This window comes from Heterocephalus glaber, unplaced genomic scaffold (genome assembly GCF_053883595.1).
Source record: "Heterocephalus glaber isolate CG9 unplaced genomic scaffold, H.glaber_assembly_v1.0 deba00001463, whole genome shotgun sequence".
NCBI classification, from domain to species: Eukaryota; Metazoa; Chordata; class Mammalia; order Rodentia; family Bathyergidae; genus Heterocephalus; species Heterocephalus glaber.
In genome coordinates, this window is record NW_028258310.1 from 5909991 (window position 1) to 5923798 (window position 13808).

At 37.8% G+C, this 13808-nt stretch overlaps 1 protein-coding gene across 2 annotated transcripts in view; it reads left to right on the plus strand.

Moving 5' to 3' along the window:
- The first annotated feature begins 1851 nt into the window (after window positions 1–1851).
- Prrc1 (proline rich coiled-coil 1) overlaps window positions 1852–13808 on the plus strand; it is a 36505-nt gene continuing 24548 nt past the window's right edge. The window contains exons 1-5 of one of the 2 annotated variants that reach the window (XM_004854446.4): window positions 1852–1991; window positions 6271–6384; window positions 7026–7415; window positions 8935–9095; window positions 12012–12114. In XM_004854446.4, coding sequence (XP_004854503.2) covers window positions 6291–6384; window positions 7026–7415; window positions 8935–9095; window positions 12012–12114 — 748 coding nt within the window. In that variant the 5' untranslated portion in view covers window positions 1852–1991; window positions 6271–6290. Of the gene's footprint in view, window positions 1992–2251; window positions 2363–6270; window positions 6385–7025; window positions 7416–8934; window positions 9096–12011; window positions 12115–13808 lie in introns of those variants that run through there. The other variant, XM_087180558.1, reaches the window with a different exon arrangement.

The following is a 13808-nucleotide window of genomic DNA, read 5'->3' on the forward strand; positions in this document are numbered from 1 at the left end:
CCTTCACACCAAGCTATATCCCCAGCATTTAAAAGCAGTTGTTTTTTTTTTTTTAATTTTGAGACAGGATCTTCCTAAATTTCTAAACTACCCAGGCAAAGGCTCGAATTTGGGATTTTCTTGCTTCAGGGTCCCAGAGCTGGGATTATGTGCTTGGATCAATATCCCCAATTAGTGAGGTATTTTTTAGAATGTTTCCACTGTCAAATTGAAGTTCAAATGGCATGAGGCTGTAATCTCAGCACTTGGGAGGGTAAGGCAGGAAGATTCTAAATTTGAGTCCCACCTGGGCAACATAGGGAGATTCTGTCTGAAAATAAAAAATAAAAAAAGAGGCTAGAGATGTAACTTGGGGAAAAGGCCCTGGGTTCAAACCTCAGTACTCCCCTGCCCCCCCCCCCCAAGAGCTATGTTACTATTAATCTATATGTTTCTGAAGGAAAGTTGAGAACTACAACAGAAGGTATAATTTTTTATATGTTGAATGCTGAGCAGTTTAAAAAGTGCTTTAATACAATTTATTTTATCTGACTTTGCTACTTGTCTGAGTAGTGATGGCAGATATTTCTATTTTACAGATGAAAATAAAGATTAAATGACTTGTACAAGGGTACACAATTGCACAATTGCCCTCTGGGCAGTTCCAGACTCAAGTCAGGCTTTCTAACTTTATTTTTGTAATTAATTTTACATAATGATCACATTCATCATTGGGAATTTATACCTGCAGGTAATATATCTTGATTCCATTCTTCCTCATTCTCTTCCCCTCTCTTCAATCCTTATTTATAAAAGCTGTTTCCATTTTTCCGTCCATTCTCTTTTTCTTCCTTTTTGCTTCCTTCCTTTCTCCCTCCCTCCTCTCTTGTTTCTCTTCCCATTTGAACATTTTCTTCCTACTTCCCAATAGCTACCATCCATTTTGGTCTTTATTTGTGCTTTCGGTTTCTCACACAGGAGAAACAAAGTGATATTTAAACGTGCGTCCAGTTTATTTCACATAAAATATGGTCTCACAGTGCAGTCATTTACCTAAAAATGTCTCAAGTTTATCCTTCATAATGGCAGAGTACTACTCTACTGTATATAAAAACCACATCTTCTTTATCCATCCATCTGATGATGAGCATCTCGGCTATTTTCAAGATTTAGCTACTACAAATTGTGCTGCTATAAACATGGGTGTGCATATATCGCTGTGGCATGATGCTTTTAAGTCTTTCAGAAAGACACCAAGGAGGGATATTCCAATTTTAAATGCCTAGATTGCACTCCATTCAATGATTTATGTAATGTACATTATCAGACACTAATTGATTCAGGTACTGCTTTAGGATAGAATAAAAAGATTAGAAAACTGATCTTTATCTATTTCTGAATCTGCAAAAAATTTGCAATACATACACTTGAAGAAAAATCATCAGTAATTTCCACCCTTGCCCCAGTCCCCCTATCATTCTCTTGCAAATCTTTGAAAATATTAGGCTAAATCCCTGCGAGGTCCTGTGGGAGGGATGACCCAGTGGGCGGCTGTGCGAGTTACATCTGTTAGTAAGAGTGCCACTCTGGGCGTGCTGCTGAGTGAACAGGAGAGCCCTAGCCGAGATCAATTCTAGAGGGCTCCGGGCAAACGAACTCCGGTTGCGTAGAGACCCTTTGCACCCAACGGGAGGTTCCTTCCAGGTGCAATCGGGGCTCGCACTGGGCAAAGTGGTCCTGGGAGGGGCGGGGTCAGCTGCTGTGGGGAGGGTGAGGCTCAGGGGGCGGGGCCCGGCTGACCTGGGCGGGGAGATGCGTAGGGAGGGGCGGGGCTCGGGTGCCCTGGGCGGGGCGTGTGCAGCGACGTGGCGGCCGTCGGCGGCCATCTTGGAGGCGGGGCGCGCGAGTCCAGCTCCTGGCTGCCTCCGTCTGGTCCTGTCCGAGCTGTGGCTCTAGCCCGAGTCCCCTGTCTTCCACTTTGCTGCCACGCACGCGCTTGCTCTGGACCCCAGGTGAGCGTCCGTCTGGTGGCGGCGGGGGCTGTGGCCTAGAGGCGCCTCCGGGACTGTGGGCCACTGGTGCTGGGGTGCGGGTCCCGGCCCGCGCTGGGAGCCTGGGGTTGTGGGCAGGACTCGCGTTTTGGGGAGACCGGGCCTCGCCGCGGATTGCGGGGTGCACGCGGTCTTGGAGTCTCGTTCCGGACTCTCCTGCGCAGTGGCAGAGGCCAGGTCCTGACGTTCGGCCCCACCTCTTGCGCGCTGGCCAGGAGAGAGGCCAGAGCCCGGCCCAGCCGGCCTGGAGACGTGGCATAGCCTGCGGGAGGCCGCTGTCTCCTGGAATAGGATTCGGTTGCTCAGACCCTGGAGTTAACTGACCAGGACAGGTAATGGGAGGGAGCTTATTTTCCTTGACAATCCCGTCAGTGCCCAGTGCTGCTTCCCAGAACTTTTGTACTCTCGTCTTTTTGTTTGGTGTTGGGATCTGTTTCAGTCAGATTGGCAGAGTAACCCATTTCCTAGATGGCAGAATTTGTGTCCAAGAGAGTTTTTGTCAAAGTAGTTACTCTGAGAGATAACGTATACTTTTCAGCGATCGTGACACATTTTGGCATTTCAGACCTGTTCAGCTGCTACTTAAATCAATGAACATTTAGGGAAGTTTATTTTGGGATCAAAGCTGAGAGTGCAGAGAGATAATTCATACTGTGGTCTAGTGCTTACTGTCCAGTAGTAGAGGCAATCTCGTGGCACCAGAATATCAACAGTGATCGTATGTAATGCTTTAAAATTCATCAGAGCTCCCTTATGTTTCTTTTTTTCCAAGTAGCCATCACTTTTTTTTAGAACAGAAAATCAAAGTACAAGCAAACTGGAAGAGCACCTCTGGCTAAAGACTCAAGGCTCAGTTTTTCAAGCCATATCCACCATTATTTTCTTTCTATACATTAATACTTTTCTTTGGTCCCTGAGAGCTTTACCAACTCTGACACTTAAGTGCTATTTTATGCTTTTTAGAAGGTATGTTTATGCATGCAAAATTTTTTCTAGTATTGCAGTTTAACCATTTCTCAACTAGTAAAGCCTTTAGAGGCTGCATGTGCTTACATTAGGGATTAGGATTATCTTTAGATATGACCCGCTAGCCAGTGTAAGGGTTAGGTAGCATCTGTGCTAGGAAGATGAATGACCAATTTAAAAAATGAGGCAAAGAAAAGAAGTAGCTTTATAAGAAATTGTGCATATTTGTCTCACCTCCCACTCCTCAGTCTCAGTTCTGTGTTCTTTCTATACTTCTTCCTTGGAAACACTTCTAAGTTCATCTCTAGTTTAGCGAATCCATCATACCTTTCAGATAGCACCCTTTCTGTCTTCCTGCAGCATTTAATACTGTTGCCTGTTCCTAACTTGAAACACACTGGCTTTTGGATACCATAATCTCTGCTCACCTCATTTTCTGCAAGCTGATCTGCTACCTGAATAAACTAGATTGGGTTTTAAGTCATAATCTCTTTTCTCTCCCTATTTTTTTTATCAGATAATCTCATCGCAGAACTTGACTTTAGAAAGCATCAGTACACTGATGACACTCACATTTGTGTGATTTTGGAGCTCCAAATCAACTCAGTGTGTCTGCTGGGATGTTTCAAGGAGCTTGAAATTAGCTCGTCAAAGACTATAGACTAAACACTATGACCCCAACTTTCTGACCATCCCCCAAGACAGCGTCCAGCACCTTGACTGCTTGATACATTACCTTCTTAGTGAATGGCACTATTATCTATCTGATTGTTCAAACCATTCCCCTTTCTTCCCTGCCTCCATATCTGGTCACTGAGTTTTACCACACGAGCATTTTAAAAATCTTTTCTCTGACTCCACCATTTTCACTCTTTTCTACATTAGTTTTTCAGCTTGGTGCTAATGACATTTGGGGTTAAGTAATTGTGAGTATGATGTGCATTGATGGATTTTTAGCAATAGCCCTTGGTTCTATCTAGTAGATAAACAGCAGTAACCTTCTAATTGTGACTATCAAAAGTGTCTCTAGACTGCTACTGAAGGAGTCGATGGGAGGCATAATCACCCTCTGCACTTTGAGAGAATCACTAGGTTGTTAATTTTAGCTATTTCTGGAGCTCTTTTAATGAGCTCTCTGCATCACACGGTGCCTTTATGATGGCCCAGTCTACTTACTTTGATCAAAGAAATCTTCAGAACACAAATATGACTTGTCAGTAACTAATATCAGCCTAAATGTTATTCAGCAGGTAAATCTGTACAACAGAATACTATTCAACAATAAAAGAGAGCTTTCAACATCTTGGATGAATCTCAAAGGCATATGCTGATTGAAAACAAGCTCATCTTAAAAGGTTTCTTTTAAGATAATGGAGTGATCTCATGGAATGAGAAAGTGTGAGAGACTGGATCAGTGGTTGCCCTGGCTTCTAGTTGGTAGGAGGATCAGTGTGAGGGAGTTTTTTGAAGTGATGAAACAGTTGTGTATCCTAATTGTGCTGGTGATGATGAGAGCCTATGTATATGTTGTAACATCATAGAACTATATACGTGCACACACATGAGTAAATACAAAAACTGGTGAAGTTCAGTTAAGGTCTGTAGATTAGTTAACAGTATTGTACCAGTGTCCTTTTCCTGGGTTTACTCATTGTACTATCAGCACATGACATGCTATCTCATTCAGAGAGCCTAGATTTGGGATACTGAAGAATTTTTATGTTTTCTTGTAAATTTAAAATTTCAGAAAAGTTAGAACAAAAATTAAATATGCCACCTCCAGCTTGAATGCCTTACAGTGACTTTCTGTTGTTACACACACACACACACACACACACACACACACTCACACACACTCACTCATGAGTTCCTGAACCTGACCGATAAGGCCCAGTGTGATCTGGGCTCCTGCCTATCTCTTCAGTCCTGTTCTTTTCTGTTTCTTGCCATGCAGGGTTTCTTGAAATGTACCTTGTTCCTAATACTACTGGAATAATACTGCAGCAGTAGCATTCATATGTTGCACGGCACTTACACCTGTTGTATGTTCACTTTTTTTTGGAAGTTGCCTTCTTTATCCCTTTCTCTTGCCCTATTTAAGTTCCGTTTCTCCTTCAGATCTCAGTTTATCTGTGGCATCTTTGGGAAAGCCCTTTCCTGACCTCTCAGTAAGACTCATGTTCCAGTCAAACTGTGCTCTTACTCAGTGCACCCAATTCAGACTACAGCTGTCTATTGGTATTGTGTTGGTATCGTTTTCTATTGGTGTTACTTGATTGTACTGGACTATAAGTCTGTTGTTTGTTTTGCTTGCTGTTGTGTTTCTAGAGACAGCAGGGTAGATGATGGCTGGTGAACAGTGGACCCTCTCTGAGTATTTGTTAAATGAGTACAAATATCAAAAACAAATTTGGCACATTTAGAGCTTTTTACTTGAGACAAACTGATTTATAATATTTAAGGGAGTTTCTTATGTTTTGTAACCCATTATTACCTATCAGGACCTTCCTGTCTAGTAGTATGCTTGTGTATGTGTGTGGACAGACACACATGTGTATGCACTTTTTTAGAACCCGAGGTGTATAATTTATCTGTTACCAAGTGTACTTTAAAATGTGAACTAGGGCCGGGGATTTAGCTCAGTGGTTCTGCCACTTGCCTCACAAGCACAAGGACCAGAGTTCAATCCCCGGTACCCAAAAAAAAAAAATGAACTAGAGAGACTTGAAATTAATGCATTTATCAAGTTTTGCTCATTTTGACTTTTTAAAAAATGTTAATAAGTGTAGCCCACACAGAATGCTCTATGAGGGAACAGGTTAATGCATTTATCAAGTCAAACACATTCAAAATTTTTCTGTTAATAGGAGTAGCTCACGTAGAATACTTTATGAAGGAAGAGGGTTTCAAAACTACATTTAATGTTTTATTTTCATTTTAAACATGATCATGACTGAAATTCATGTGACAGAAATCAAATTGGCAGTTTACTGGCAATTGAAATATGTTGGAGTATTAAATACAGTCAAATAAAATTATTTCCTAAAGTAAAGAGTATATATGAAAATGGCATATTGTTTGCATATTACATATCCTCATAAACTGTTTTAAGAATTTTGATAAGCCCTTCATTTGGAAATAAGTTGCATTCAAAATAGCAAAGGCAGGTATCTGTCTCTTGATGATTACTCTTAATTTTTTCTTAATTATGTATGCTTTAAAAATGCAATTTTGATTACTATGTAAAACTTACTACATTTTTATGTTTTCACAGTATCCCATAACTGAAGAAAAATGATGGAAGAGAGTGGAATAGAGACCACACCCCCTGGGACTCCTCCTCTGAATCCCACAGGAATGGCCCCCACTGCCATGGCTTCAACCCCAGGTACTGGTGGTTGTCCCAACACCTACTGTTATTCATCAGGACTAATGAAGATACTGTTACCTTTTCTGTCAATTAAAAGCAGGATGCATATAGTAAAACTTCTTTAATCTTTGTCCAGGTAAAGGAAAATAGACATTTTATTTAAAGAATACAAAGAAATAGTCTCATTTATTAAAAGTAAGAAAATATCATTGTTTTGCTTTAGGTAGATTTTTGTTCTTTCTATTCATATTGACTTTAAATCAATGACAAATTATTCTTAAAAGTGTATGTTATCTTTGATATTTTATAACTGTGTCATGATTAATCCTTTTGAACCTGCAAAATGGCTTTATTTTATTAAAAACACACTCAAACAAATGAACAACAACAAAAAAAGATCTACTGTTGAACAGTGCCATAATTTAATAACATACTGCTGCTGCTTTTACTTCTGGGAGTTGAAAATTTTTTGCATTCAATCATATTTGTTGTATATTTTAAATTATATATTTAGAAATCATTCTTGGGAAATGATGTATTAAATTAAAAATCTTTGTATTAGAGAATAATGTGAATTTGAAAACAATATGAAAACTTCTCTAGTTACATATATACATAAATTTTCAATTTAGTCTCTTTATCATCTCCACATTTTCTAGGTACAGCCAGTTCTTTCTCTTCTCCAAATGTGTCCACTGTGGAGCCCTTGCCACCACATGTGTATTCTACTCCTCAGCCTTCCCATCCTCCTGTGCAGCCATCAGCACCGCTGCCTTTTGTGCCTCTCTCAGGGACTCCTCCTGTCCCACCACTTTGTGCTTCTGCAGCTCCTCCACTTCCTTCAACAACTGTTGCGACCTTCAGTGACCCGCCTTCATCCCACTTCCCGCCTGCACCCTCTGCCCCAAGTGCTCTTTTGTCTGCACCTCCTCCCCGTCCTCCTATATCAGGCTTCTCTGTTGGGACATCCTATGACATTACACGAGGACATGCAGGAAGAGCACCCCAGACGCCACTGATGCTGTCATTTTCTGCACCTCCAGTGACAGGTAATTCTCTTTTAGTGATGCTTTGAAATATATGGCTAGATTAAATGTTGTTTTAGTTTATTTATAGCTTTATTGAATATAATTCACAGTGCACAGTTCAGTGGTTTTCGTATATAGAGTTGTGTAGCCATTGCTACAATCAATTTTATATCTTTTCATTACCTTGAAAAGAAACCCTGTGCCTATTTCACCCCTATATTCTGCAGTCCTCACAGTTCTAGGCAACCACTAATCTATGGATTCGTCTATGGATCTGCTTATCCTGGGCATTTCATATAAGTGGAGTCATGCCATGTGATCTTTTGTGGTGGTCATTCATTTCACTTCAGACATTTTCAGAGTTTATCTATGTTGTAGCTTGAGTTTGTACTTCATTTCATGACTGAATAATACTCCATTATGAGAAAATACCCCCTTTTTAAAATTCAGTTCAGGTGATAATTATATTTCTACTTTTTGGCCATTTGGATAATGCTGCTGTGAACTATTATGTACAGGTTTCTGTGTGGACAAGTTTTTGTTTCTATTGAGTATAGTTTCCTCTTCTCATGTTTTTCTCATTTAAATTATAAAAAATAATCCAGATGTTGTGTTGCATGCCTGTAATTCCAGCACTCTGGGAAGCTGAGGCAGGAGGATCACAAGTTGAACCCAGCCTGGGTAACTTGAGAACTTGTCTTAATAAACTCTAAATAAAAAGGGCAGAGGATGTAGCTCAGTGCCAAAATCCTGGGTTAATCCACAGTATAGCAAACAAACAAACAAACAAAACGTTGTTGTAACTTTGTATATGATGCAGGGAGTATTGCTTGTCTAGCATGCAGGAAGTCCAGGGTCAGTCCCTAGCACTGAAAACAAAAACAACTTGATTATTAATATATGAAATGTCAGAAAGAATTCCAAAATTTTATCCAAATTTTGTCCAAAATTTTGTGCATTTACAGAGAAACGTCAGAGTGAAGTTTGAGAGTTAAAAGCTCTTCTTTAAAAATTATCAGGACTGACTGACTGGTCCAGGGAATAGTTTTTTGTTCAGTCAGGTAAAAATTCAAAACCAGATAAAAGCTCATTTGTGCCAGAAGTTGGTGAAACTAGTTCATTTCTGTGAATATTCTTTCCAAGTTAAAATGAAATGTATGCAGTATACATAGTGATTGTTATGTTCCTTTTTATGACAGCCTTAGGTGCCCATTTATTTTTTGGATTAACTATAGCTGTTTGCTTTCAACTGCTAGATAGGACAACATGAGAACTTTTCTCTAGTTACATATATACATATATGTATATGTATCTTTTATCATGACAGTTGGTGCAATTCTGTGTCAAGAGAAAGAAATTTATTTTTTGGAATTCTGTTTAATTTGGTTTATAAAAGGTTTGGGTGATTTTGAGTTTCTAACTCAGTTTTTAAATACTTGAGTATGTGTAGTTACATTGTTAAAGTTTTATGCTGCTCATATCCTATATCTTTTTATGTAAAAAGCTTATGGAATAAGTTACACTCTTTGGTCATTGCTAGGTGTTTTGCCAACTCCCCTTACTCAGCAAGCCAGCCTGACATCTGTGGCACCGGGCACTGGCACCACATCGGCCATTACTTTCCCAGAGGAGCAGGAGGACCCTAGGATCAGTAGAGTTCACGATGAAGCATCTGCTGGTGGAATATGGGGTTTTATTAAGGTAAGGTATAGAATATTTAGTTTTTAAATTGTTTTCTTTTTATTACGAAATAATAGATATTCATCAAAAAACATTTTTGAAAATAGAAAATGACATAACGAAAGAATAAAAATTCTGTTAGTTTACTTTTATTGCTCCCATTGTTTGTCTGTACCTGTGTAGCTGTACCTATTCTCTTATTTTTGGTACCAGGGATCGAACTCGGGTCCTTGCGCTTACACAGCAGGCTGCGAAACCACTGAGCTAAATCCCCGGCCCCTGTACCTATTCTCTTAATAAAAATAAATTGGAACAATGACATGGGGGCATTTTTTTGTGTCTTTTGTTGGTCTTTACCTTGCAGATATAAACATCTTCCTGGACATATATTTAGGAATGCATTTTTATTTTCAGTACTGAGGGTTGAATATAGGACTCACCCCAAACTCTTTTTTAATTTTTATTTTGAGAAAGAGTCTGAGTTGCTAAATTTCCCAGGGTGGCTTGAACTTGCATTCCTCCTTCCTGCCTCAGCCTCGCAGAGTGCTGGTATTGCAGATGTGTGCCTCCACACCTGACAAGAAGTATATTTTTTTATGGCTACTTTGCCATACATGATACTGCATTTATTTTCCTTGTTTTATTTTACTAATCCACTATTGGCATTTTCTAATTGTGAATTTTAAAATTTATTTTAATTGAGAAGTAAACATTGTATGGATTTATCATGTGCAGTATGATGTTTTAAAAGGTGTAGACATGTGGGATGGCTAAATTGAGCTAATTAACATGTATTACCTCATTGTTTTGGGGGGTGAAAGACTTGAAATCTATTCTCAGCAACTTTCAAGACTACAATATATTGTTACTAACTATAGTGACCAGATTGCATAATGATTTGTTCCAATGGTAATTCTTATTAATAAAACTATGAGGGGTACTCTTGTATATAAATCTTTATAGGTATCTCTAGTGCATCAGAATTAATTCTTGCTATTAATTTGAAATACAATATTGTGTGATGGGCAATTATAGAACCTCAATTTACATTTCTTTGCACTGAATTTAAACTCTTCATGAGATTTTTAGCCATTTGTATATTTTTTCTGTGAATTCTTTATGTTCTTTTTTTTTTATTTTTTTATTTTTTTATTTTTTGTTTATGTTCTTTAGTTTAAAATTGGGATGATTTTCTTAAGGAATTTTTAAGAGTTCTTAATATAAGAATATTTTGCTGTATGTTATTATATGTTGGTTTTTTGCATTTTTATTTTATTTACTGTGCTTTTTTAACACAACACTTCTTAAATTTTCTCTTTTCAATTTCTTTGTTTTTATGCTAGAAAAGACCTTTTCCTACTAACAGTATATGATAGATATTTCTCCTTGATATCTTCTAATTCTATTATTTCATTTTTTATACTTAACAGTTTAATATAGCTGATATTCTTCACTGCATTGTGTAAGGTAGAAATCAAACTTATTTTCCAACTCCGTAATGGACTGTTTCAGTGTTCTGGCGAGATCGGGCACGTTCAGGGTGGTGTGGCTGTAGACATTGTTTCGGTGTTCTAATCCCAGTAATTTGCTATGTCACCTTTATCTTAGTTACTAAATTATATGTTGACAGTAGTTCCTGGGCTTTGTACTCTGTCCCTCTGTTCTCTGCCTCTGTGCAGTAGTAGCACACTGTTTTATGTAATCCTGGCTCCTTTATTATACTCCGTATTGAAAGTCTGCCTTGTGCCGAGGTGTGCCTGGGTAGTGTCAGTGACAAGTAAGCTACAATTCTGTGTTTGTAAAAATGTGTCAGTATTTAGTTGTATAAACTTCTGATTTCTCTTCAACATCTTTGTTGGTCTTTTCCCACATTTCTCAGTGAATTTTGGAATCATTTTGCCAAAATCCTTCCAATATTCTGCTGAGAGATTGTTTGCAATTTCATTGGATATACATTAAACGTATTTTCAAATTGTTAAATGGTTAACTGATTTATATTATTTGAGCTTCATGTTTCAGGAATGTGACATTTTTCTAAGCTTGCAGTTTTATGTCTCTCTGTACTTTTAAAAGTTTTCTTTGTATAATGACTACAGCTCTTTTTTTTTTCACTTGTTATGAGCAGGTGTCTGTGTGTCACCTTATTGGTTCTGATGCCCAGTTAGCTCTCCAGGTCTAGTAATAGTATTAACTTCTGAGTTTTAGCATAGAGTTGGTCAGTAGTCTTAGGAACTCATTATCTCGTACTGAATTGCCTTGGTTTACTGATAGGTTGAAAGGGGAATCTGACTGTCATCAGATATGGGGTCAGGAGCCACTTCTCTCAGTGCAAGAGAGACCCAGACACAGTTCCTCTCTCCAATTTTGTGGGTTTAAGGATTTGGAGAAAGAGGTCTGGCTAATAAGTGAGAGTTTGGGAGTTTGGAAATAAACAAAATGAAAAAATAAGAAGTAGGAAGAAAAACTGTGGGAGAACATAGTACAGTGTTCTGTTAAGGTAGTAGGAACAGTTCAGGGGAGTAAAGATGAGAAGATTTTTACTAAAACTTGGACTTAAACATCTGATTCTAGTCTTTGAGACCCTGAAAGGTAATCTTTTAGATAAAAATTAAATATGTAAATATATTTATAAATGAAGTAAACATAAGCATACATGTATCTACAAAATATCATAAAGTGTGGTCTGCACATAGTTTACCATCTGCTGGCCTGTACACTGCAGTGGGTCAGTGAAGGGATAGGAAGAGAAATTGAGAAATGTAGAAAACAAAGAGCAATTTAACATTGCCCTGACTTTACTTTGGTTTTATCTTTACTGGTCTGGGGTACATTAGAAACTTAAAAAATAAATAAAAGAAAGAAGTTGTTTCTTTCATAATCATGAAGACCACAGTGTTCTTTGCTGATTTATACAATATATTAACTTGTTTTTTGCAGGGTGTGGCTGGAAATCCTATGGTGAAATCTGTGCTTGATAAGACAAAACATTCAGTAGAAAGCATGATTACAACACTGGACCCTGGCATGGCTCCTTATATCAGTATGTACATATGTTAGAACTGTACCTGCCATATGTTTTTAAAATATGCATCAGTATCAAGCCACTAAATCATAATTCTCAGTTGATTTCCATTGGTCATGTAATCAGTAGAAATTCCTCTTATCTTTTTGCAGTAAGTCTTACTTTTCAGCATTATTAATTCATCTTTTTCTTAGTTATCATTAAATAAGTTTTGGAAACTCCTCTAAGTCAATTTTGTAGGGATAATAATATCAACTATTAATATCATTACCGATTTTTTTTTTTTTTTTGGTACTGAGGATCGAACTCGGGTCCTTGTGCTTGCGTAGCAGGTGGCAAAACCACTGAGCTAAATCCCCAGCTAATTTTAATTGTAAATATGTGTTAGTACTGCTTTATATTAACTTTATTTTATTCATTGTTGATGTTTAAAATGATGCTTTGGTTATACTTAGTTTTAATTAAATGTCCTTATGTTTAACTCAGGAATGATTTTTAAAAGAAGGTAATTTAGTTATCATAATAATTCATAATATTGATTATTAGTTTTGTTGGGAAAACTACTTTAACTGCCTCTGAGCCCCTGTCATCAAGAATCCTCCAGACAGTTGGCCCTATAGATGGTGTCCTATTTAATTTTTATGTATATATCTAATATGTGGAAAAATACTGTGGCTTATCAGAGTTAGTGGCCACATAACAGTATTCCTGCTGAAGATCATTTGTAAGCCAAACCTATACAGTAGGTGCTTGAACAGAAATTTTTAGTGACAGTAAAAGGCCAGTAGCTTTGACTGGCCTTGATGTTCATAGTTTTGGATTAGAACAAGCATGATTAAGTCCCATTTATTGAATGCTTGTTGTGCCAGGCACTAATTCACAAAAGCTCTGCAAGATAGGTACTTTTTTCAAGTTTTGGAAAAAGAACTTGGTTCAGAGAGATGTAAATCAGCAACCTGGGTCACACAGCTTAAATGGAGCTAGATTGAGCCAATGTTTAATTTTTTTTACATTCAATTAGTTAGCTGCCCTTGAAGTAGAAACTTGAATCAAAAATTAAATCAGCTAAATTGTTCCTTGTGTTTGTACCTCTCCAAGGGATCCAGAAATTGAACTTTGTAATATATATGATTTCATGTAATCATAATCCAGTCTGACCAAATGCACAATATATATTTTCTTCATTTGTGCATACTTTAAATGAAGTAAGGGAAGGAATTAACCTTTTTGGAGTTTTTGTTGTTTTAACAAGTATACTATGTTTAGGCTATAAAAGCAAGTAGTTAGTCCTTACACCAAGTCCTGTGAAGTATGGGTTTTTTCCTACAGAGAGATGAGCTCAGTGGCTTTCCCAAGGTAGCAAAGCTAGCAAATGATAAAGCCAGGCCTGGAACTGAAGACAGTTTCTGAAGCCAGTAGTCTCCACATCATCAAGAATAAGGCATAAAACCAAGGGAGGGAGTACGGAAATGAAATATGTTAATCACTTATCTTTAAAAAAGTAATGAAATGGGCTAGGGATTTAGCTCAGTGGTGCTGCCGCCTGCCTCGCAAGCTCAAGGTCCCGAGTTTGATTCCTGGTACCCAAAATAAAATGTAATGAAACCATAAAAGCTGATGCTTTACCAGCAACACAAGTAATACTATTCTGATATAACAAAGCTCAGTAAATCTTTCAGCATTTTTACATAAATATTCCACAAATCACTTGA